At 43.3% G+C, this 27024-nt stretch overlaps 1 protein-coding gene across 1 annotated transcript in view; it reads right to left on the minus strand.

Annotated features, from left to right (window-relative positions):
• SCFD2 (sec1 family domain containing 2) overlaps nucleotides 1–27024 on the minus strand; it is a 628477-nt gene that overhangs the window by 109883 nt on the left and 491570 nt on the right. Inside the window, exon 6 of the mRNA XM_068278557.1 lies at nucleotides 2060–2205. Within this exon, the coding sequence (XP_068134658.1) occupies nucleotides 2060–2205 (146 nt within the window). The remainder of the gene's footprint in view (nucleotides 1–2059; nucleotides 2206–27024) is intronic.

Consider the following 27024-nt stretch of genomic DNA (forward strand, 5'->3'; position numbering starts at 1 on the left):
TTTCTTTTAATCAATACCAGTTGCCTGGCAGCCCTGCTGGTCTATTTCTCTGCAGTAGTATCTGATTAAAACCAGAAACAAGCATGCAGCTAGTCTTGTCAGATCAGACTTATAAGTCTGAACCACTGAAACACCTGATCTGCTGCATGCTTGTTCAGGGGCTATGGCTAATAGTATTAGAGGCAGAGGATCAGCAGGGCTGCCAGGCAACTGGTATTGTCTAAAAGGAAATAAACATGACAGCCTCCATATACCTCTCTCTTCAGTTCCCCTTTAAGGCCCCAGGATGGTGTTGCATGCTGGGACAACTACCACACAGGCTCGCAGAATCACAAATGGAAAAAAAATTGCAAAACAAATTGCATGCATGTGTTTTTCATGCATTTTTGGTAATTTCTGCGATTTTAAATATGGTGGTGGGCTGAATTCAATGGAGCAACCCGCTTAAGAACATTTTTTAACAATGATAGACGAGTGGCTTGGTAGTATGTATAGTCGTTTAGCCTGTATTTTCTACTAGCCGACCCGCGGCGTAGCATACGCCGCATAAGAGGGTAGAGGGCAGGAAGGGGGTATTGGGCATAGCGGCGGGGAGGGGGGTTGGACCCCCCCCTTCAACTGGCTCCCCCATGTGTGTTCTACCTCCAGCTTAAGCTCAGCAGGAACCCCCCCTCACCTGGGTCCCCCAAGTGCGCTCCCCCTCCTGCTTAAGCACAGTAGCAGCCGCCACTATTAGTAAGAGGCAGCGGGCGGGGATGACTCACCTCTTCCATGTTCCATCGTGCGTTCCACTGTCGTCACTTCCTGCAATGCCACACACTGTATTGGTGCAATTTGCTTTTTTAAAACAGAAGGAAATCTGCAATAATTCAGCTATAGGTGAACATTTGTGGTTACCCACAATGCACTGCTACTAAAATATGCAAATTACCCCTTTTCCCCCTTGGTAAGCCAAGCAAGTATCCAGAGCCGCTGGTGTATAGCAAGCATATAGCTTTAAATTTTACACAGTCATATCAAACCCACATGTAGACAGCCTGTTTCAGACTTTTGGTCCTCATCAGTACATGGCAGGGATTGATACGGCTGTATGAGATAGGGCTTGGACCAATACAACAGAGTAACCAAGCAGCTCAGGGTGACCCAAACCACTCGGAATGTATAGGGGGATAAAAGGGACCAAAAAGACCTCCTACTAAAAAAAAGCAAAGCTTGGTGTAATTTGCCTTCCTAAAACAGAAAGAAATATGCAATAATTCAGCTATAAGTGAACATTTGTGGTTACCCACAATGCACTGCTACTAAATATGCAAATAATTCCTTTTCACCCTTAATAAGCCAAGCAAACCTATAGCTTTAAGTTTTACACAGTCATATCAAACTCACGTGTGACAGCCTATTTCAGGCATTTGGTTCTCATCAGTACATAGCCGGGATTGATAAGGCTGTATGAGATAGGGCTTGGACCAGTACAACAGAGTAACCAAGCAGCTCAGGGTGACCCAAACTACTAAGAATGTATAGGAGGATAAAAGAGACCAAAAAGCTCTCCTACTAAAAAAAGCAAAGCTTGGTGTAATTTTCCTTCTTAAAACAGAAGCAAATCTGCAATAATTCAGCTATAAGTGAACATTTGTGGTTACCCACAATGCACTGCTGCTGAATATGCAAATGAAAATTATCCCTCTTTGCCCTTGGTTTGATATGACACTACTTCTTCTCCTTGCTTGGACCAGCCCCTTCTTCTTGCTTGGACCGGCCCTGGGGGCAGGGCGCTACTTCTTCTTGCTTGAAGGTTGAGGCTCTTACTCTATTGTATATATATTTATAATGCAGTGGGTGCATTATGGCCAGCTTTTTATTACATATTACAGAGTATTGCATATGAATGTGTGGATCTAACACTACCTGCATTTCCCAGAGCATTTCAGCCCCTCCCCTTCTTAGTTTCAGCACTAAGCCATATAGGTTTAGCGGTCAGGTTCTCACGGGACAAGACTTTTCTGACAGAGACTCACTGGCGTGACAGCGTTGTTTCTGGTGTATTGCTGTTTCTCACCTGCTGAACATTGCTCCCAGGCACATGGACGGAGTGGAAGAGTCTCAGGTGTGCTCGAACCTTTGTGAGATCATGTAGGATGGTAAAGATCTTATCGACTGCAGCTGTGGACTTGTCTAGAGTCAGCTCTGCGAAAGATTCACATCCTGCAACAAGATAAAGTTCAGTGTCACAAGCTCAGATTCTTCTCAGTTCACATGTTTACCTGCAAAGTAACTGTTGCAAATTCTTAGACTGTTGACGAGATAAAATATCAGTAAACATATATAAAGTCATGCCAAGTCAATAAAAGGTTAGTTTGAATCTGAGCTGGCCACATATTTGAAAGATTGAGGTAATAATGTAATTATTACTAAATTTAGCAGAGTGTTGATGGATATATAGTGAGGCGGTTGTTCATTTAGAAAACTGGTGTAAAATTGGAGCATTTGCTTCCAACAATCTGTCCCCTCATTTCACCTACAACAGAAATATGATTGGCTGCACTTAGCAGCTTTTCCACTCTTGCTCCAGTTTTCACATAGTCTTCCTCAATGGTGACCTCCACAGCCTGGGGACCCATCTACTAGAGATCATGTAACAGGTGTGTCCACCATGACCAGTCCCCCATAAAATGTATTGCCATAACAACACCTGCTCTGGGGGGAGAGGCCTATGTATCAGAAAGAAACTTCTCCTCACTCAACCCTAGGGCCTCCCTGCAAAGAATCAGTTTTTGGGCAGGTCCAAAAGCCTATGTAGGTCCTCATCCCCGTAACCCTTTTGAGACCAGACGGCTCTGGCCCCTTAAAGTGGATCCAAATTAAAAATACAAGATTTCAGAAATAATATCTATTTTCTAAATTACAATGATAAATAGCAACATTTTGTCAGCTGCAAGATGACAAATATAAAATATTTTACATTTATTGGAGGAACCCCTCCCTTCCTCTCATATTGCCGGGATTTTTCCGGCAAACTGGTGGAGGAGATAAAAAACAAAAACAAAACACAGGCTGCTACTGATGATGACACAGGGGAGGTGATCTCAGCTTGTGTGAGATTTCACATAGACGATGCCCCGATGTGAGGGAGGGTAGCTGATGACAAACACACCCGTATTCTAAAACCTCCTACTAAACTCAGAAGTAATGGCTGCCACCTGTATAACCCTAGTTATGCAAAGAGAAGGGTGAAAAGCATGCACTGAAATGCTCATAGGCTTAAAGGAGTGTTTATTTAACTTTGTATGTGTCAGAGTGGTGCAACAAAATATTTTGAATTAAAAAAATGTTTGGTTTGGGTCCGCTTTAAGGACTAGAGCCATCCTTTCGCCATTGGTCACTGTGATTACTGTGATTGGCTCACAGTAATCACGAGGTCAAGAGCCAACGAGATTGCAGAAGCTCTGCTGTCACTGAAACAGCAGAGCGTGCGAGTGCAGCAACCGAACAGCATAAGTGCGTGGCAGTGAATAGTTGGACTCTGCATCCTGTCAGAGCTGCACAGCCACCAGCAGGGCGTAGATCACAACCACGTTGGTCCGGAAGAGGTTAATAAGCGATACAGGCACTGTCTGGTATCTGTCCCCTACTCATCCAAATTAACATCTCCATGGGCTTAAACAGGGGCGTAACTAGAAGTCCCCGGGCAATCCTGCAAGAATTTGAATGGGCCCCACCCGTGGGGCCCGCTCATGGCCATTTTGGGGGGGCAGGAGGGGTCACAGCATGGGGGAAGAGCTTAGCACATCAGCGGGGAGGGGGGGGGGGAAGTCCCCCCCCTCCCTCACCTGGGCTCTGCGCTCCCCCTCCTGCATCTAACTAAGTGTCAGCAGCAGCGGCGGCAGCAGCAGCAGCTAGAATTACCTCTATTCATCACCGGAGATCTCCGATCTGCAAGGGCTTCTCCGATCTGCAAGGGCTTCACATTACTTCCTGTTTTAACAGGAAGTAATGTGAAGCCCTTGCAGATCAGCGACCTCCGTGGTGAATAGAGGTAATTATAGCTGCTGCCGCAGCTGCTGCTGACACTTAGATAGATGCAGGAGGGGGAGCACAGAGGGGAGAGCCCGAGGTGAGGGGGGGGGGGACTTTTCCCCCCTCCTCGCTGATGTGCAAAGCTCTCCCCCCATGCTGTGACCCCTCCTGCTCCCCCAAAACGGCCATGAGCTTCTGTCTCTGCTCATAATGTTTTATCTCTTCGCTGTACTACACATACGAATCATCATTTTTTTTTTCCGCTTCAGTGTCTCTTTAAATCATATAAGAATTCTGACTTGAAGCATTGGAAATTTTCTCCCCTGTGGCTCCAGTCTTCTTTAGACATGTTTTGAAAAGTCTGCCCCATATGCACTGAATGTAGTCAAACTGTGCCTGCACAATCAAAGGCTTATTTAGTTATGTCACACAGAAAAATCCTGTTGTGTAGCACCTAGGTTCTCAACATGTAGTACGCGTACCACAGGGGGTACCTTCTGATGGATCCAGGGGGCACTCGGACTTGATATACTTAACCAAGAATAACAAATTTACAGTTTTAGAAAAACGATAAATCTTATTTCAACAACACCAAATTATTATTTTAGCTAATTAAAATCAATAGTAAATGCTTGGAAATTGTTTAGTATCATGTAGTATGATTAAATATATATTTGTCAAGGGGTACTTGTGATAATGTTTACTATGCTAGAGGGTACTTAGTGAGTACAGGGTGTTAAGAGGGGTATATACAGTACCAATGAAATCTTGAGAAACACTTGTGTAGCACACAGCAGCAACTGATTATAAATAACAATACAATATAAACAATACAACAGTTATAAAGTGGACCTGAACCAGGACACGAGGAAAATAGAAAGAAATGCACCGTGTGTTTTTAGAGAGAAGAGCCTGTCTAATTCCCCCTCATCTTCAAGTAATCACAAGTGTAATTTGTAAACACAGGAGGTTAACCCTTTCTCTGCTTGCATGAAACCAGGAAGTAGACACACTGCAGAATTATTGCAGGAGTTCTGTAAGCTGCAAAAAAGAAATGTTTTTCTTTACAGGTTATTATGCTGTTGCTTATCTTTTAGAGCAGAGAGGACGTTCTGAGTCCAGGTCCGCTTTAACACTACAATGGTGGATTACCGCTTATGCAGTTAACAAATCAGCTACAGAATTATTCATATAATGGTGGAAGATATGCACACATATTACACAGCATTGTGAGGCAAAAGGGGAAGAGAGCCCTGGACAATTGGTTTGAAAGTGTACAAAGTCACCAAATATACACTTTCAAACTAGGAGACAATACAATCTACTATATAAGAGTCCCACCACTACGATCAAGCAGACTGGAACACGTGTGTGCAATCACTTATAACGCTGGCCTGTTACATGAATGCTCTGGAATCTAGACATATGCTTTCTAACTTGGGGCAGATCAAAGTAAAAAACACAATGTACAGTACAGTACAGTGCCTGGACACTGCTAAAGAATTCAAATTAAAACCAAGCTGTGGCTGTTAATGTAAGAAGACAAGAGACTCAGTCCACAGCCAGCTTTCCCAGTTCCTCAAGAATGCATCAGGCAAAAAAATAGAGAGGAAAAAGTATTTGCCCGGAAAATATTGTTTTGCAGACATATTTGCAAGGAAATGGGCCTGCAGCCCAGACCTGGCTTAGGAAACCCAAGTACAAATCCACACACGAATCTAAACTTCTAAAGAAATCAAAGGCCTCCACTTAAAAGCCACAAGGTGATGAAAGACAGCCACACCCCAGTTCAAAACGTCTCCTTCCAGACGATCTGGCACAAAACGCAGAAAAACAGAAAATGTGCTACTATGAGCCAGTTAGAGCTATTAGAGGAGTCAAATTAAAACACAGAATTCCCAAGACTGGAGTAGGAGGGTCGCGTGAGACAGACTAGGTCTGATTGAATAGATGCCAAAACACACACAGTCATAGCTCGGCCTGGTAGCGTGACCTACGGAGGCACATTATGATTTGATTACAGCGCAGCATATGCATGTTGAGCCAGGTGTGGGCCTTAGACAATGAAACGACTGCTTAAGAATGCTCTCCAGCAGCCCCCATGACGACACGCCATTTTAATACACAATGTCAATAAGCTTTGATAGATTACTACTTGTGTACTCTGTTTAGATGTACTGTATTTGCAGGAAGGTTCCTACAAGAGAGGATCGCATTCCTTTATTTGTTTTGGAAGGTTGTTGTAAAAATAGTACTGTATGTAAAGGCAAACTCATGCCACTAATCGGAATACGGGATTACGAAAACAAGACTTCTTGTTTGGATTATGAAAGGGAAAATGCGGCTCCTACTGTAGAGCCCATATCAGCACTAGGCTGTAATTTCCTAAACTCTAAGGTGAATACAGGAACATGTACCTCTCTGGAAAGGAAACAGTCAGCGATAATAGAAGACCCAATACTTCACGTCTCTACCCAAATAAAAAAAAAGTTTGAATTCTATTTAAAAACACACCTGTAGAATGTGTGAAATAGTAACAAGGCACTGAATGTTGCACTATACATACAATAATGATTTTGCAAATAAGGCTCTACTAAGCCTGAGTGGGTGGATGAAGTCAGCTGGATAGTGGACATCCACCCGTGCACTCTCTGGTCTCTGCACTGTTGCAGAGGTTGGTGCATTGTATAGCCAGAAGTAAGCCTAAACTTGCACAGGTTGGTGGATTGTATAGCCGGAAGTGAGCCTAAACTTTAGAGATTGGTGCACTGTATAGCCGGAGGTTGAGCCTAAACTTGCAGAGGTTGGTGCATTGTATAGCCGGAAGTGAGCCTAAACTTGTAGAGGTTGGTGCATTATATAGCTGGAAGTGAGTCTAAACATGCAGAGGTTGGTGCATTATATAGCTGGAAGTGAGTGTAAACATGCAGAGGTTGGTGCATTTTATAGCCGGAAGTGAGTCTAAACATGCCGAGGTTGGTGCATTATATAGCCGGAACTGAGTCTAAACATGCAGAGGTTGGTGCATTATATAGCTGGAACGGAGTCTAAACATGCAGAGGTTGGTGCATTATATAGCCGGAAATGAGTTCAAACTTGCAGAGGTTGGTGCATTTTATAGCCAAAGTCAGTTCAAACTTGCAGAGGTTGGTGCACTGTATAGCCGGAAGTGAGCCTAAACATGCAGAGGTTGGTGCACTGTATAGCCGGAAGTGAGCCTAAACATGCAGAGGTTGGTGCACTGTATAGCCGGAAGTGAGCCTAAACATGCAGAGGTTGGTGCATTATATAGCCGGAACTGAGTCTAAACATGCAGAGGTTGGTGCATTATATAGCCGGAACTGAGTTCAAACTTGCAGAGGTTGATGCACTGTATAGCTGGAAGTGAGCCTAAACTTGCAGAGGTTGGTGCACTGTATAGCCGGAAGTGAGCCTAAACTTGCAGAGGTTGGTGCACTGTATAGCCGGAAGTGAGCCTAAACATGCAGAGGTTGGTGCACTGTATAGCTGGAAGTGAGCCTAAACTTGCAGAGGTTGGTGCACTGTATAGCCGGAAGTGAGCCTAAACTTGCAGAGGTTGGTGCACTGTATAGCCGGAAGTGAGCCTAAACTTGCAGAGGTTGGTGCACTGTATAGCCGGAAGTGAGCCTAAACTTGCAGAGGTTGGTGCACTGTATAGCCGGAAGTGAGCCTAAACTTGCAGAGGTTGGTGCACTGTATAGCCGGAAGTGAGCCTAAACTTGCAGAGGTTGGTGCACTGTATAGCCGGAAGTGAGCCTAAACTTGCAGAGGTTGGTGCACTGTATAGCCGGAAGTGAGCCTAAACTTGCAGAGGTTGGTGCACTGTATAGCCGGAAGTGAGCCTAAACTTGCAGAGGTTGGTGCACTGTATAGCCGGAAGTGAGCCTAAACTTGCAGAGGTTGGTGCACTGTATAGCCGGAAGTGAGCCTAAACTTACATACCCTAAAATCCTGCCAATAGCTTTATTTGGCAAAATTATTAGTGCATAGGTAGTAATTTGTATAATATTTTCAAGATTTTAATTGTTTTAAAAAAGTTTTTAAAAAAAATGTTTATAAACTAGAAATAGCTACAGGTTTTCTGGGGCCATTACAATGGTTCTTATTTCACTGAGATAGTCACAATAATTGCTTCCATCTCTGACTATCTTGCACTGTAATCTAGTGCTACAATTTGCACATCTCTATGGCTCTAACAGGAAAATTGTAAACTGATGAGTAATGAGTGTTCGCCATGCATTTCATAGTCTCTAACGACATTAAAAGTTGCAACACCTAGAGTTGTTCTGAATGTGAGGAGTGAACAAAAGCCAAGACAGCGGATCATTTAAAAGCTGAAAAATGTCTGTTAAAGAAATGTCATGGGAGAGTTTGAAGGTGAAGGGGTTGTCACATGCACACATGGTGCTGCGGGCTGGAAGGAATTATAGGTGCATACACATGTTCAATCTCTGTCTCCCACAAGAATCAGGACTCAATTCCTTAGGCAACAGCTCAGTGTCCTATGCTGTACAGACTTGTTGCTATGTGCGGGGGGGCTGATTGTGTGGTACACGAGTGAGCTGTACAGAGCGGGCAGAATGAGAAGGAACAATGCCCTCAGCCTATGCTCTGCTGAGACAATCTGCTTGCTGATCCATTGAGGGGGCTCACCATACACACACAAGATTCATGGCAGAACAGCCTTAGCGCCCGTTTCCACTAGCCGCAAATTCGCATCTCATCAAAACTGAAACCAATGCATGTCAATGGAGTAGTTCGTATTGCATGCGAATTTTTATTTGCGATGTGACCCAGTTGACATTATGGACGGCATGCTGCAGATATCCGCAGCACGCATCCAATTCCCCTTTCCGCAAACAGACAGCTGCAACCGGAAGTCACCCACTGCTAGATGTGGTGCGATGAGATGCGATGGCATCCTGGCAGTGAAAACGAGCCCTTAACTGTCACCTTGGCCAAGAACCATCTAACGTGTGCATCAGGCTTAATGCCTGGTACACACATCCAATTTTGATTAGCTAATTGTACCACTGCCATGTACTATGGTGGCTAACAAACATTGAATAGGTGAGCTTTTATACTACATGTAGGTGGTAAAATTGCAGTGATTGTCCAACCAAAAGTGAATGTGTGTACACACCCTAAGGCCAGTTTCAGACTTCAAATTGGCGTCAGCAATGCGGTGTATTGCGCCCGACGCACTAAATCGCACTGTAGAAAACAGGCCTTCAGGGGACACCGTGCTATTGCACGGTGTTCCCTGTCTGGCCACCAGCCAAGCAGGAAGTGACACGCACGTGACACGCGCTTGCCATCACTTCCTGCTTTAGGTATGCAGAAGTTCATGGATCATATTGTTAAAATAAGCTTCCACGCATGCGCGCCACCGATTTTTTATAAATCCGCGCTTCGCCAAAGTCTAACACGACTTCCGGGCCAACACAGAAACTGCGTTGCAACGTAGTTCTTGACCTGAGTAGGGATGCGGCGAAAACATCACTTCCATGGCGGTGCGTTGTAACGTTACATTATGAAAGTCTCCATAGACTTCCATTGCACAGCTGAGGGGTGCGGTAAAAATACTGCATGGCCTCAGTGTGAAAGGACCCTCAGGGGTTTTCCAAAAGAGAAACTGTAAAGAGAGAAGAGCACAGGTTCCATGACTGTGCCCTGAGGAACACCAATACTATGACAGTTTAACTTCCAGTTGGAGAATATGTCACAAAAGATAGAACAATTTTCTGCAGAACTGCTGGAAAACCTTGATCAGATTTACTACAATTTGTCTTTTTTTTTACTTTAGTATTAGATAAAACCTAGCTGCAAGTTTACTTCAGCAATTGCAGACAATCCTGCAAAGGACCGATGTGCAGCTTGCTTTAAAGAGTAACTCCAGTGAAAATAATGTAATAATAAAGTGCTTCATTTTTACAATAGTTATGTATAAATGATTTAGTCAGTGTTTGCCCATTGTAAAATCTTTCCTCTCCCTGATTTACATTCAGACATTTATTATGTGGTGATATTTTTACTGCTGACAGGTGATGTCAGTGGATGGAGATGCTGCTTGCTTTTTTGGCAGCTGGAAACAGCTGTTATTTCCCACAATGCAATGAGGTTCACAGACAGGAAACGGTCAGGATCATGGTCCTGACATCACACCGTGGGAGGGCTTTCACCACAAAATTAGCCATAGAGACACCCCTGATGATCCGTTTAAGAAAAGGAAAAGATTTCTCATGGGCGAGGGGATATCAGCTACTGATTGGGATCAAGTTTAATTCTTGATTACAGTTTCTCTTTAACTGTTGTCCGGCCATATTTAGAATGCTGTAAAATGTTTGTGATTTTGCAGTCAGTATTATAAATGTATCACTATAGAACAGGTCTACAGCTCCACCAGCCAGCTCCAGGTAAAACAATCGATATAAAAACAATGCTTATTTGTTTACACTTTTTTATTGTTTTGGTTGCAGTGCTTGGCAACTAATGTATTTTGCTTGATCTTCCTCCAGGCTAAAATTGGCCCAGCCTGATGGTGACACAAGGCATTCTGCGGACACATTGATGCTTGCGGACTGAGTAATCGGATCCCACAGTGGGAAAACACAGGTTAATTACAAATGAATACAGGTATTGGAATTCCATAATTAACCTTCACTGCAGAGATTTCTCAAAGGAAAATTCCATTAACATAGATCGGCACTGCACAAGACCTTTTGTATTTTTTGTACACCTCAAGTGAGATGTGGAGGTTGACATATTTATTTCCTTTTAAACAATGCATATTGCCTGCCATCCTGCTGAGCATCTGCCTCATAGGCCTGGGACCCACTTGAGTTTTTTTTAGTAGCGCTTAGGGATCGCCAAAGATTGCAGGCAATCCCAAAAAGTGCTTTGCTGATGAAAGTCAATGGGGGGGGAAACCTCACCCGCGATTGGGATTTTACCACATCGCAATTGCGGGTCCTGCAGGATTTTTAGACCATTTGCGCTCCAATAGCAAAGATAGAAGTGCTGCAAAATCGTTCCTGAATTGCTTTTGAAAACTATTTTGCAGCAGCTTTGTGGGCCTTTGCGTTTTTAAACTTAAGTTGATGATTCTTGCCCGGTGGTCTGTCTAGAAGCCCCGCCCCCTAGCACAAGAAGTCACAGGCGCTTCTCTGATTGGTGATATAGAAGCAACTATGACCCCTTGCGTTAGGGGGTGGGGCTATGGGCTGGAAGCCGTCTGAAATGTGGTCCGGTAAGCTTTTTTTTTTTTAAAGGAAATCAGACGTGCTGTACAGTATATGGTAAAGTACTTCTGAACGGCCGCTAATTATGCTGCAAGAGGGCTCTGAAGATCCCTGTGCAAAGCGCCTGCACAACTGCATAGTGCACCTGTAAATGCCATTAGTCCCAGGCCTAATAGGTTTAGCCATAGAACCTAAACAAGCATGCAGATCAGATGTTTCTGGAACTGGATTTGCTGCATGCAGGTTTCAGGTGTGTGATTCACTACTGATAAGCGAGCTCAGCAGGACAGCCAGGAAACCGGTATTTTTTAAAAGCAAATAAATATGGCAGCCTCTGTATCTCTCTCACTTCAGGTGTACGTTAAAGATTGTTGTTGCTGAAAGATGTTTCAGTCTGCAGCCAGATAAGAACTGCAAAAAAACCAGTGGCATAGCCAAGGAGCTGTGGGCTCCAGTGCCAGTTTTCCATTGCCCCCCCCCCCCCCCCCCAAGCACTCTGTACATAACAATTCATATGGTGTCACAACACCTTCAAAAGACATCCACAGTATTAGAGGTGCAAGAGGAGGAGGAGGAGGAGGAGGAGGAGGAGGAGGAACCGTTTGTAATTACAACTATTCAAAGCATTTATAGAAGTGATTATTACAAGCAAAGGACCAATAAAGAGCTAATACTGTAATTGAGGGAGGGTCCCAGTGTGGTTGCAGCCACTGCATCCCCTACTGCTACGCCACTGGCAAAAACTGACAGTGAGTTCAAACTGAATTTCATTACAACTTTGACAACAGGTATTCTTTCTGAAGTAGTGTTGCCAAGGGATTGTCCAGAAACACCCACCTTGCTGCAGCAGTAATTAGCTGCTCAGCCATTATTACTCATCTTCAACACCTGGTCTTATTAGCTGGCTGGCAGGAAGTTTTGAGAGTTCAGTCTGCCAGTTTCTGTAAGTTATGCTGGGAATACACGTTTCGTTTTTGCCTTCGTTTTAGCCTTCAATTCGTTCGGTAAACGAATCGAGTGTTGAAAACGTATGTGAAAATAGTCATAATCTCATTATAGTTTCGATTAATAGACCCCAAAAACGAACGACTAGTGATCGAACATGTTTGATATTATCTCTCTTTATCCATCTAATCGAGCCATTGGTAGGCTTGATGGCTGTTCAGATCGATTATATATTTGTTTATGCCGTCCGTCCCTGTACTACGTTTCGTTTCTTTGCAGCCTTCGATCATTGGAAAAACGAAACCATCAGAATCGAAAAAAAAAACAAAACCGTGGGTGGTGATATTAACCATACGGTCGATTATTTCGGGATCGAAAAGGACAAAAGGCACAATCGAAACGAAGGTTTAAACGAAGGCAAAAACGAAACGTGTATTCCCAGCATAATATCTAGAAAATCTTTCAGTGTGCAAAGCTTATGTGAGAGACATGATTTCCAATAATAAAAGCATAGCTGCATCAATACCAAATATATAAGTTCTGGGACCCACAAGCAGTGCTTGCCAGTCACTGCTGATTACTTAACCGATTTCATCTATTCTGTGTGCTGTCTATGGAGGGATTAGATTCCTCTCTGATCTTATTCAGAACAAGAGGGGGATTTATCTGTTTGGCACGTTGGGTGGCAAATTTAAGTGTATATGGCCACCTTAAAGCGGATTCGAGATGAAAAACTATAACAAGTAACCTGTCTATATATCTTATCTAAAGTTTAGATTAGTTTACACAGCATCCGCCTCTGACACAGGAGACCTGGGTTCGAATCTCGGCTCTGCCTGTTCAGTAAGTCTGCACCTATTCAGTAGGAGATCTTGGGCAAGTCTCCCTAACACTGCTACTGCCTATAGTGCGCGCCCTAGTGGCTGCTGCTCTGGCGCTTTGAGTCCGCCAGGAGAAAAGCTCGATATAAATGTTCTGTGTTTGTTTGTTTGTTTGATATCTAGCTGCAAACAGCTTCAAAAGTTTATGATTATTTATTCCTGTGATACAATGAGGGCAGGCATGTTCTGTTTGTTACATTATCACTCGGATCCACTTTAAGGCCATTTTTTTAAAAAGGAACCAAGCACCCTTTTTTTTCCTGGTTTCTAATAGCTATAGGAACTGCTATGTCCCCCCTCCCCGTCTAGCTGCCCATTATTTATCCAGGAAAAGTGTGAAGATAGCATCTGTGACTTCTATAAACGTTTTGAAGCGCAGTGTTTTATCTGCTCACCTACCTACTGATGAAAGCTTTGGTTTTCTCTCTGCTAATTTGTGCAATAAAATAATTACATTAGTCCTTATCTGTCTGAAACTTCTGAGGTCAGGCAGTCAAACCCTCTGCTAAAACCCTTAAATGTAAAAAGAAGAGGTAGAATTGAAGTTTATTAAGGAGCCATATTGTTAGCATGTATATTTAATGTGCTATTGAGATGGCCTGGGTGCTAAAAATTTTACTTTTTACTTTGGTCACTTTAAGTTTAGTGTGCACAATAAATAATGCTCAGGCCGAAAACCTAAGACAATAACCTCAGCAGGAAGCTGAGAACTATATTAAGTCCTGTGCACCAAATAGTGGACTGTTGTTTATGCCTATAAAGATGTCTATCAATCAAAATGGAAATGTTTTAATAACATTGAGGGCCCGTTTCCACTTGTGCGAATCTGCATGCATTTCCTGCATGCAGATTTGCATAGACAAAACAAGTGGATGGGACTGTTTCCACTTGTCAGGATTTCTGAGCGTTTTTCTGTGCAGAAAAAATCTGCACAGCAGAGCCATCAGAATTCGCATACTGCATACCGCTATGCGATTCGCATACAGTGTATTTAATAGGGAATTCGCATGTGGTTTTGGTATGCGAATTTTCATGAGGATTTACATGGAATCAATGGAAAAGCACAAAGGCACTGCCATGGTTAAATTCGCATACATCGCCATCCATGCGAATTCGCATGAAAATTCGCATACACCCGCATGCGAAATTCGCATCTGCATGCAAATTTTTACCACAGTGATTCGCACCGCACAAGTGGATACGGGCCCTGAGGGTCCTTTCCCACTGAAACTATTGCTTTCAGCCATAATAGACAATATCATCCCATCCCAATGTGATGCAATGATTTTTTTTATAGTACATTCACATAAGGTGTGTTGCTTTACAGCAGATCCCGCATGCTGTGTGTTTGCCAGACAACAAACACGTTTACAGTGGCAGTGAAGCATACTTTTCATTAAATCTTAGACAACTCCCGTGCAACTCACTTGAAGTCTCATTCACTCCTGTGTAGCGTCACGTGACATTGTGCATACTCGCCGGCAGGAAGAGGCGACGCTTGATGATCGTTGTCAAGGTGACGTTGCCGGACCCGTCGGGCAGTGAGTATGGTCGGGCTTTAGGGAGTCTTGCCCAAGGAAGAATTGGAACCCAGGTCTCCTGTGTCAGAGGCAAAACCCTTAACCAGCCACTATCCAGCCACTGTATACTGTATGTTGTCTACTCTAGCTAAACAACAGCTAGATACATATACTGTACATGAGCTCAATACCCAACCTTTATGTTTACAACCAACGTAAATAGCGGGTATGCTAAATCAGTTATCCTCTCTGTGTATGCCACTACCGTCATTTTTGTTTTAAGAGAAAGACGTAGTGTGATTATAATGTGTTTGCGGATTATGAAAGGTACACAACTCCTGTGCGGTATTTGCTTCCACATCAGATCACCTGAGTTTCACTGGAAGATAAGCCTATCAACATAAGAAATGCCACTTCCAATATTTACCTCATAGCTCATTGCTGGCGTGGACTTGCTAATTATGGAAAGTATGAGGTAATGTCATCACAGAATCCCAGAGAACATATCGCAGAGCGTAGGACGAGTCTGCTATAGAGATCACTTAAGGACACATTGGAGGTGGTGGTGTCATTGGAGGTGACACAAGTAGGACATCTGAGGAAAGCTGCGTTTATGACATCCAATCATCAGCAGGGCACCTTAGAGTGAAACTGCAGACATACAGTATATAGTATATTGAAAAAAACCCAAAACTTTATTTAGGTTCCACTTGAAAAGCAGGCATGGACTTTTTTTTTTTATTTGCCCCCCACACATAAAGGACACACCCTTTCCATGTGTGGCAGTTCCCACATGCATGCCTTATGTTTTGTAGCCCCTTTCTAGGGATGGTCAATGACAAGCAAATAATTCAGAGTTGATGCAGGATTATGCTAATTTTGCATGCACGGTTATGCAAATGAACAAAATTAATCTGTATGAGGTGGTCAGCTGTCCAGTCGTACTGGTTAGATTTTTCAGCAGAAGACCGCAATGGGGTAACACCTAAACCAATGTGACCAGAGCCATAGGAAAGCATGGGCCCATTCTGCATGTCCATTGTCTGCTGTGGTAAAATTATGTTGTTATATCACTACTGCCCATACTGTACAGCCCCTGTCTAGCACTCTATACACCTAGAAGCACCACACCTATTTTTACCTTTAATAATGCATATAGACATGTTTGTCCCTAAGGTTATAAGACAAAGAAGGGGACATGATTTGTGTGTGGAGGAAAAATGTTTTTGCCATCTATTTAGAAAGGGGTCCTTCACAGTGAGAGTGGTTCAAATCTGGAACATCTTACCTCAGGAACTAGTTATGACAAACTCTAAATCTCCATATAAAGAGGGCTTGGATGCTTTCGTTGCATCGAAAGGCACCCATGGCTATAATTTTTAGGTAATTCCCAGAAGAGTTGATCCAGGGATTTATCTGACTGCCATCTGGAGTCGGGAAGGAATTTTCCCCTGTTAAGGCTAATTGGCCCAAGCCTTGTAAGGGTTTTTCCCTTCCCTTGGAACAACTGGCATATGTGCAGGTTCAGGATGGTGTTTTATTTTTTTTTTCTGGTTCGACTTGATGGACTGTCTTTTTTCAACCAAACTAACTATTTAACTATGATACTTATACTAATATCAGTGGCTCAGCGGGCCCGTGCCCCCCCCCCCCTGGTTGTTCTTCCCACGTGTTCGTGGGGAAGGGGGGGCCCAGCGAAGGGTGCACAGAGCGGCTGAGCAGGTAATCAGGTGCGCCACTGAATACCAGGGATGTATGAAGCCATTGTAAGTCAGATATAAACGTTCATGACTCTCCATAAAAGTCAGCAGTTATTTATGGGCAAACCACATTCTCAGTGCTTCTTAAGGAATGCTTTGTTTCTCTCATTTTTTACATAGTAATGTAATGTGGTAATATTTACTTATGGCACAATTGAATACCTGTGAGCTGGACTGTATTCACATGTCTGGATAAATTAGGTCAACAGCAAAATCTTGTGATACTGGCAAACACAAGTGATACCGACATAGTAGAAACTTCCTAACATTTACACACGTTTGTTTGCTGTCCAGAAGATCTTGGTGCAGACTAGCTACATTAGAAATGAAAGATTGATAATAGGATGCCTTTTAAGGTAATTCATGCAGCTAAATGGCATACTCATGTAGCATTCATAGTGGTAGCATGGATTGTTTTCATTTATTGTCATTAAAATTAGAACATGGTTACTAGAGGATTCAATTATGCATTATTTTTTCTTTTTCAAAAGGCATGGGGAGTCATTTATTCTCAGGGGGGTACAAGTGAGTAGGGTGACTGGCCATCAACTTTGTATAGATCCTTTTAAAGTGGAACTGAACACTTGCGCAGGACAGAAGGAAAACCTAGAGAAATGCACCCTGTATGTACAGTATTTAGAGACTTTAGCCTGTTCAATTCCCCCTCATTTATTTCCGATTCCAAATTGCAATCTGATCTTTCCCCTCTGTCACATGACTGCCACAGCAGACATGGCAGATAAGCTCATTTGAAAGCACAGGCTGCTAACAAGATGTCGGCTTCCATGACTCAGGAAGAAGACACACTGCAGATTTATTGCAGGAGTTGTATCAGCTGTAACAAAGAAATATTTTTCTGTAAAGGTGATTATGCTGTTTTGTATCTTTAAGAACAGACAGGACTTCTGAGTTCAGGTCCACTTTAAGGCATTGCTTTTATAAAGAATAAAGGAAATACTGCAAATCCACAATGAGGAAATGGAGAAGTCCAAAACCTGTCAGATCTGTCAGCTTTCTAATACCCACAAGTAACAGCAACATAAAAGAAAAGTAATTTATAGTGCATTTCACTCCAAGAGAAATGTACATCCTATATGTATGTGTCCACATGAATTTTACAAAACTATTCGCGATAGAGACCTTACATATGGTGCCAATCCACTACAATTATTTTTTGGACAAAACCCCAGAGTGGCAGATCCTGTCACAGGCTGTCAGCATGTGCTAATACCTGCATAGGTCTATAGCTATACGTGGATAGGCAGCCAACAGGTGTATCCCCACTTTAATCAAGCAGCAAACTCGTACTCAGGTCTAGTAAACATAGCCATTATTTTTATATTGGATTTCAGTGCAGTGGTGTGCTTCCCCGCTATACACAGAGTAAAGCTCCTTTACTTTCTTATGAAGTTGGCCTCGGACCTCAGAAGGAAAAATAAATAGAAAACCAGCAGTGTCTGTGTTTCGGGCCAAGAAAGGAAGTGGGGTGTTTCATTTCTTCACGTGTTTGTGTTAAGAGGAGTAGAATTAGCTGCGGTAGATGCATTAGCAGGACAGCTATCCCCTTCACACTGGGAGCCGATGGCTTACTGTTTACATTACAGAATATATTTATATATTCCAAGAATATTTCGGAAGTGTACGCCGCAGCGGAAGAAACACGGCCTGTGAGCCTCTCTGCCAGGTTCATCCTGTCCTTCACTCCAGACATCGTAAAACTCAAGTCAAGGAAAACCACCAGGAACCAAAACAGTCCAGCCATTAATAAAGCTGGCCTGGAGGATTTCAGAACAAAACGACTTTTTATTCAGATTTGTGCATTTGTTGAACATGGCACTAAACCATAGGAACCCTCCCTATTCAGCTCTTTGTAGAGGGGAAGGAAATGGCTACCTGAAAACCACCTGAAGCAACGGCCTGATCAATGCTGTGAATACAAGGGCTGCTCACACACTGGACTTCATTCACTGAAGGCTTCAGTTTCAGCACCCACACACACAGTTTAATAAGTCATAAAAGAAGTAGTGAATGCTTTGCAAACTATTTTATCTTTCACACTTTGACCCTCCATGAACTTCTAAACAGTCCAAAAACCCAACTATCTCTTTTTGCAAACATGGAGGCAGCAATCAGGTTGGACACAAATGTACCTAAACTGTCATTCTCTACATCAGTTATTGGCTCTCAGCTTTTCTCATAAGCACAGACAGTTGTGATGTGACTTTATGACTTTCCTCTGCTGTTCCCTGAATTGTACTACACTGATAACTTAATCTGTAGTTAGATTATTGCACAGCATGAACCACATTAAAGGACACCCGATGCGAAAATAAACTAATGAAATAAATGATTGATTTTAACTGTTTTATTGTTTTTGCTCAATGACACATTCATTGAAGTATGCCAGAGCTAAAATCACCCTTTTTTATCTCTTTCCTACTCTCAGAAGCCATTTTCTGCTAGGAAAGTGTTTAATAATTGGAATTTCTTATCAGTGAGGGTCACACTGTAGTCACTTCCTGTCTGCGTCAGGACTGAGTCCGCCACTTACATACCTGATATTTCACTTTTTCAGACAGAGAGAGAAAAAAGGAACACATCCTAGTTAATTGTGTGCTAGGCACTGTACATACACGTCTATCTCATAATGTCACATGTCATCTCGGGTATCCTTTAACAGTAATGCAAAAGTGCAATATTCCTTATTGCTACAGAGCTTCCTGTGAACTTTACATAACATAATTTCAAAATACCGTATCCCATAATCTGCCTCCCAAAGACAGTTCCAGTTTGAGAGGAAATGTATTGTTAATGATTTCCATTTCTATCTGCATGGAGTTTGTATTTTCCCCCAGTGTTTGCTTACGTTTCTTCTAGGCACTCCCACATCCCTAAAACATACAGATAAGTTAATTGGCTTTCCCCATAAATTGGCCATAAACTATGATACATGCACTACATGATACATACAGTACATAGACATATGGCTATGGTAGGGATTAAATTGTGAGCCCCTCTGCGGGACAGTTATGGGAAAAGACGATATACGCTGTACATCGATGCGGAAGATGTCTGCGCTATATAAAATCTAATTTATAATTTACACTATTAATCCTTTTCAAACCATTGTTGGACTGTCAGTTGTACATTCTCCCCTGCTCCTGATGTTGTACCACGTTGGACAAGGTGCAATATGGCTGCAGCTGGAGGCAATGCCATTGGATATAATGTGATGCAGCGACAGCCCCTTCATATCAAAGTGTCAGACTAGAGGTGGCCATACATTTAGTAATTTTGCGGCCTGATAACAACAAGCAGGCCTGACAATTTGACCGATTTAAGGCCAAAATCAGTTGAACGTAGCGATCACGCTGGTAAATCTTGTGCCGATGTGGTCAATTAGGTGCACAGCATTAACGGCAAGCAATATTAGGACAAGCGACAAACGTGACAGACCCCCGGCCACTGTCTACCCAAAATGTTCATGTGCATTACAATCTCACCTGTTCTGGCTGCCGTTTGTATCCAGCTGCTCCTTCTTCTCCATTTGTACCCCACGTGTTTGCTGCATTTAGCACGGGGGAGCACATGAACATTTGGGGGTACAGTGGTGCAGGTGGCGTCACAAGGCCGATTTGAGAAATTTAATGCTGAAAACGATCAGTGATTGGCCTACCATGTATCGGAAGCCAACAGATCTCTCTTCGATCAGATTCAATTAGAGAGAGATCTGTCTCTTAGTCAGTCTGCCCATACATCACTAGATTTATGGGCACCTTAAGTCTTCTAAGCTCAGCTTGAAGTGTTGTACTAATTCTGAAATTCCAAAAATAAGTGCTGGGGAGGGAGGCATGGGTACTCTCAAAAAATATTGGAAAGGGTTAAAAAGCAAAAATAGATGAGATCATAACCACCACAGCACCAATGAGAAGCTGAAGGACCACACCATCCGAGCCTCCTCGCGTAGGGACCTTGGTTCAGTCACATCCTCTATTGCTACATGCCTGTTCCTCTTACAGCACTAGGATGATAATATAAGCACGGAACCGGGAAAATTACAAAACAGAAGCACAGAAGTATTTTATGATTATGGCAAGGTTATTCATAATCGCTTTCAGGGCAAGGACTGGTATGAATCTGTCCGGTTACTTCGTAAGACTCTGAGCTATATTTAGATCTCTATTAAGAATCAAATCAAATCAATAAAGTAGAATAAACGTACTGTGGCACTCAGCTTAATGATTCCTATGTAACTTTTGCACAAATATATTTTTCGTTGGCTGAAGCTATGCTCTCTGGCTGGCAGCTGAAACAGAACTTGCTTGTATCTGTTCTCTTGTTATGCGTTCTTTTTTCCCTGTCACTGTCATATTCGACTTATAATTCCCTCTTACCCAAGTTAACATCCCTGGCGGTAAGCCCGAGCTGAGCTTTGCATAATTTTTTTTGTTACACGCAGCTAGCACTTTGCTAGCCTCGTGTACAAACCGATTGCCGCCACTCCGCACCGATTCGCCGCTACCCGCCGCGCCCCCCCGTCCCCTTGTGCAGCCTGGCCAATCACCGCCATGCAGCGCTAAGGGGTGGATCGGGATGACATCATCCCGATCATTGCCATGGCGACGGGGGAAGCCAAACAGGAAATCCCGTTCTGAACGGGATTGCCTGTTTGCTCTGATCGACAGAGGCAATTGGAAGGGGAGGGGGGATGCCGCTGCACAGCGGCTATCATGTAGCTAGCGCTAGGCTAGCTACATGATTTAAAAAAAAAATCCCTAGTTCAGAAGCTGGACACATTTTTAAAGGAAACCAGAGATATACAATGCTGCAGATTTGATACTTACTCGGGGCTTCCTCCAGCCCCATAAGCTCATCTGAGTTTCTCGCCCGTCTTCCTGCGGTCTGCTGTTCAGCTGCGATCAGTCGCGTCAATCCGGGCGGCGGGTCTACTGCACATGCATGGGAGGTCCGAAGAAGACCCAGACTGGACCCGATTGAGTCAATTACTTGGACTCATTGCCGCTGAATGTCAGACTGCGGAAGGATAGCGATGGACTTATGGGGCTGGAGGAAGTCCCGGGTAAGTATCAAATCTGCAGCATTGTACATCTCTGGTACACTTTAATGGATATTGTGTGAAATATACCATAGTTATATTGCACATAAACCATTTTTGCATAAATTATTACCTTACTGGCTGGATTTTCAGAACTGTTTTTCTGTACTAATGTTAGATACTGCTTGACTGTCTATGAGCTGTCCAAACTCCTTCCCCATCCCATCATAACCCACATGTGGTATTATACACGTATGCAAACAGCATGTAAACAGCTGCACTGACTCCAAATACTGTACTTTATAAAATAATTTTATGAGTCTCAAAATGTCATCTCTGCTCTAAAATGTTAAACAGCATAACACTTAATAGAAAACTGGCATAAAATAACTGGAAGGGTTAATTATGCAACGTTCCACATCACTGAAGCTAACTGATAACATTGCCAGGACAAAGTGATCAGATTGTCTTGTAGACAAGTATTACCAAGGCAAACAAAGCAGAGAAGCTTCCCCTTCAACAGGGTGGCAGAGAACTTTCTTTACCACCACCCCCCCACCCCCCCCCCTTTTTTTTTTTAGGAAGCTCACCGCTTTATTTTGTGTTAAAAATCTTAGAAAGTAGTCTCAATGTTTTTATTGTCTCAGCTGAATGACAGTCTTTTAGTGGCACAGCCCCAAAATCATGAACTAGGGTACTGACCTTTTTCTTACCTATTCCCTACACTCAGAAGCTATTCTCTTCCAGACAAGAGTTTTTTTGGCTTGTAACTAGTTATCAGTGTGAGTTACTATAGTCTGACTACATTCATTGAACTGAATGGCACTGTACATACATGCAGCACCGTGGCATAGTGGATAGTGCTCTCGCCTTGCAGCGTTGGGTCCCCGGTTCCAATTCCAGCTGGGGCACCATCTGCACAGTTTGAATGTTCTCCCCCTGTCTGCATGGGCTTCCTCCGGGAACTCTGATTTCCTCCCACATCCAAAAAACATAAAAATAAGATAAGTTAATTGGCTTTACCCTAAAATTGGCCCTTGACTAGGATTGATACATACCGGTATACTGGACGTATGACTATAGTAGGGATTAGATTGTGATGAGCTTCTCTGAGGGACAGTTAGGAACATGACTATGTACACTCTGTAAAACACTTCAGAAGATGTGCTGCGCTATATAAATAAATACAAATAATAATCTTATCATGACACATGTCAGTTCAGGCACAATTTGTAGGCCGGAATGTCACTAGAGACCATGGGGAATATTCATGAAGCACCACAAAAATGTAAAGTTACTTACGCCAGTTACCTAGTGCTAATTGTACAACTAGCGCTGCGTAATTTGTTGGTGCTTTATAAATACAATAAATAAAAATAATAAATAGCACAACCCTGTTACCTAAGTAACATGCTCATTGCTAGTGTAGCGCAGATTATGCAAGTAGCGCATCGCTCGTTGCACTAGCAACACATGCATTACCTAGGTAACAGTGGTTGCACTCTTTGCATAACACAACTGGAATAAGCAGCTTTAACATTCCCGTGTAGGGATGGTCGCTGCATTCCGCGGAATTTAAAATTCCGCGATTCCGGACGGAATTTGGTGATTCCGGTTCCGAAGCGACGGAACGGAATTGCTATAGCCATTTTTCGGAATTCCGCGGAACAAGACGGATTTCCGCTGAATTTACAGAATTCAAATGTTTCCCCCCCTTACTGATTTCTGCCTAATAAGAAGTCTTTCTACTCAGTAGACTCCTTTACCTCCTCCTCCTCCCTCCCTCCTCACAACACAACACACTACAATGCTACATGCTGAAGCCAGCCTAGCATGTACCATTGTGATATATCCAAGAGAAAATTGAGCTCTCTCTCCCATAAGTAAGCTCATTTTTCTCTTGGATATATCATAATGGTACATGCGAGGCTGGCTTCAGCATGTAGTGTTGGTGGTGGTATAGTGGTGAAGAGAGCTACCTACCGAGCACTAGACCTGGGTTTAATTCCCGGCCAAGACCTGGGTTCAATTCCCGGCCAAGGTATGTAAGCTGGCTTTTGAAATTCTACAATTCCCTGGAAGACAAGACCCTCCTCGGGAGGAGGGAGTGAGGGAGGAGGGAGGAAGGGAATGAGGGAGGAGGGAAGGAGGGAGAAAGGGATGAGGGAGAAAGGGAGGAGGGAGAAAAGGACAAAGGGAACAGTGTATAGGGTCTATGGGCTACCATATAGCATAAACAAGGTTCTATTTGCGATTATTTTAATTGAATCCGGAATTCCACGGAATTTCGTAAAAATCCGGCGGAATTTTCATAGCGACGGAATTTAGACCTAGAGGAATCCGCAAATTCCCGCGGAACGGAATTTGTTCGTTCCGATCATCCCTATTCTCGTGCACAGCCTGTGCATGGCAATTTTAACAGTGCTTCAAAAATACGCCCACATGTCTGCATGCAGGATGAATTATTACACATTTTTAAATGAGTTTCCTATTGGTGTGACAGTTTTATCACAAAAAATATTGCTGGGCTAGTTACGGTAGTATGCTATTAAACTTACCCTCATGATGACAGTGGGGACATTAAACGGTGCATTTCTTTGGATGTAAAGTTAGACTTTTTGTTTCTATTATACTTCTATTGATGGATGAAGCAATGGTGAAGGTTGGTATAAATGTTTATGAGCAACCATAAAATTAAGCAAGTATATTTATAGGCCAACATCAAGCTCACCGCTTCTTAGGAAATGCTTTGTTTCTTCTACTTTTATGTTCTACCACAATGTGATAATATTTACTTATGGAGGAAATGAATACCTGCATGTTGCACAGTAATGTCACACCTACCTATGCCAGGAGAATTCGGGTTATCAAGAAGAGTAATCATGTGATCTTACTGACTCTATAAACTGACTCAATAACAAAACATCCAACATTTATCCACAAGCATGGTTGCCCTGTATCACCCTGTTCAGCTATTACTGTGCTCGCTCACTATATTATAAATCAGGGATGTCAAACTCAAATACAAAGTGGGCCTGAATTGTACACTGGGACCTAGTTGTGGGCAAACCTCAATGTATATTGGCCACCTTCCTTCCCTGGTGTCTAGAGACCCCCACCCACCCCTATACAGTTCCCTAGTGTTTAGTGCTTTCCCCCTACCTCCCCTATATGGCTTCCCTGGTGTTCTTGGGCTTCACCTCCAACATAGCTTCCCTGGTGGTCTAGAGTGGGCCAAACATAATGTAAAGTGGGGACATCACCTGAGGGCCAAATTTAATGGCTCTGAGGGCCTTTTTCCACTAGCCTGCGATTTGCTTCTGATCGCAAATCGCAAAGTACATTAAACTAATGGAAACTGCAGCAGCAATTTCCATTAGTGCGATCCGATTGCGATGCGATTTTGGTCAAAGCGCAATCGTCGTCCTGCCGCGTTTTGTATGCGATTGAGCTGGACTATAATGAGTATAGTAGCTCAATCGCAATCGCATGGTGGAAATTGAAACGCGATTGCGATCGCGATCGCGATCGGAATCGCGATCGCAATCGCATTTCATAGTGGAAAAGAGCCCTGAGGGCCATGTTATAAATTGAAGTTTGAGCCCCATAAAGTCTTTTTAGACAATTTATAGAACCAAATGGGAATGCAAGCCTAGATTCAGCAGAAATATTTTTTATGTAATCTACTCTGCGCTGACATCAGAGTTATAACACTGATACATTTCCTGAAATCAAATCAAACAATTGATGTCAGTTTTCTCAGAGGAGCTCACAACTGTGAATGTCATGAACTCTGCACAAAGCCGCTTGTCCTCTCATTTCTCCAGCTCTACCCTCCTCTGTCAGTCCCTTCACTGGCTGCCAATTACACAAAGGATACAATTCACAATACTGACTATCCACTACAAAGCTCTTTGCAACCTTGCTCCTTGTTTAAATAAACTTAGTTCCAGATACCAGCCTACATGCAATCTCCAGTCTCTACTAACAATGTTCTCATGTCTTCTTCTCTAGTCACCTCTTCTCACTCTCGCTTACAAGATTTCTCTCAATCCACTGGAAAACTCTCCCTCAACACATCCACCACTCACCCACACTTACTCTTTTTATGTGCCAGCCAATCTTCAGGTAAGCATACTCTCCTACGCCAGGGCAGTTTCAAGGCTAAATTGCACCCAGGGTGAGGATGCAAAATGTGCACCTTCTTCCCCCCCACCCCCGTGGACTTGCGAACCCTTACTCTTTAGGGACAGTCACACAGCCACAGGTCACAAGTAGATCTGCCTACTTACTAGTGTCCAGCCGCTCATTCAGGAGGAAGCAGGGACCAGGAAAACACTTAGGCGTTGAGAGCCCGGAAAGCCGACTCCTCCATGGGTGCTGCACACTGACAGCCTGCAGTACCACTACAGGACATTAGGCGTCATCACGCAGTGGTGATGTGATGATGACTTGATGTCTGATGCAGGAAGCCCAGGAGGAGTCAAGGAAGGTAATCACGCTGGTAATCTTCTCCAATTATTTGGCTGTGCGTCACCAGCTCCCTAGCGGTTACTGTATGTCCTTCTGCCTGCACCCCCCCCCCCCTTCATCTACTTGCCGGTCTGCACCCAGGGCAGTTGCCCTGCCCAAGAAACGGCCCTGCTCCTACCTAGGACGCTTTGCCCACTGACCACTATTTTTAACACCCCATACACAGCTTCCGTTTACCTACTGTCCTATCCTTTAGACCTTAATACTGGGAACACACAATGCAATTTCCTGCCCGGTCAACGGGTAATTGGGCGTGTAGTGTGTGTACATGTCCAAACTGCTCACGATCGATAAAGGGATCAATTTCCTATGATAACTTTGCAAAATTGATCCCTTTCTCAACTGGAAACAGATTGGACATCCTATCAGATGGGAAATTGCATGGTGTGTTCCCAGCAAAAGGCCTTTTGGCCAGGGCTCTCTTCCCCCTCTGTCTCCCAATGTGTAATGTGTGTGCATATCTTCCACCCCTATGTAAAAATCTGTAGTTCATTGCACCAGCTGTAATTCACCATTGTTTTCCATCGTTAACTGTTATTTATTTTGTATTGTTATTCCTTGTATTCTGTTGTACAGCGCCACCAAAGATGCTGGCAATATATAAATCAATAATATTAAAGAGACTCTGTAACAAAATTTTGAGCCTTATTCCTTCTATCCAATAAGTTCCTATACCTGTTCTAATGTGCTCTGGCATACTGCAGCCTTTTCTAGTTGCACTGTCTCTGTGAGAAATCTTATCTTCTTTCCTCTGTCGGCTCTGTCGGGCTGAGGCTGGAATGTGTGGAATGTGCAGCACTGCTTGTCATTGGCAGAAGCTTTACACACCCTCTCCAAGCTCTGCATGAGTCACACAGTGAGCTGTTCTCACTCTGGTTAGAAGCCATGTTTTTTGTTTGTAAACACTGCCTAAAACTGGCAATTACAAACCAGGTTTGCAGTAGAGAGTGGCAGAAACAGCACAGAGGAGCCCAGGAGAACATAAGGAATAGAATGGTATGCTTTTTATTGTAAGAGTTTTACAGTACAGATTATATTTAACGCTACCTA

This window comes from Hyperolius riggenbachi, chromosome 1 (genome assembly GCF_040937935.1).
Source record: "Hyperolius riggenbachi isolate aHypRig1 chromosome 1, aHypRig1.pri, whole genome shotgun sequence".
Classification (NCBI taxonomy): Eukaryota; Metazoa; Chordata; class Amphibia; order Anura; family Hyperoliidae; genus Hyperolius; species Hyperolius riggenbachi.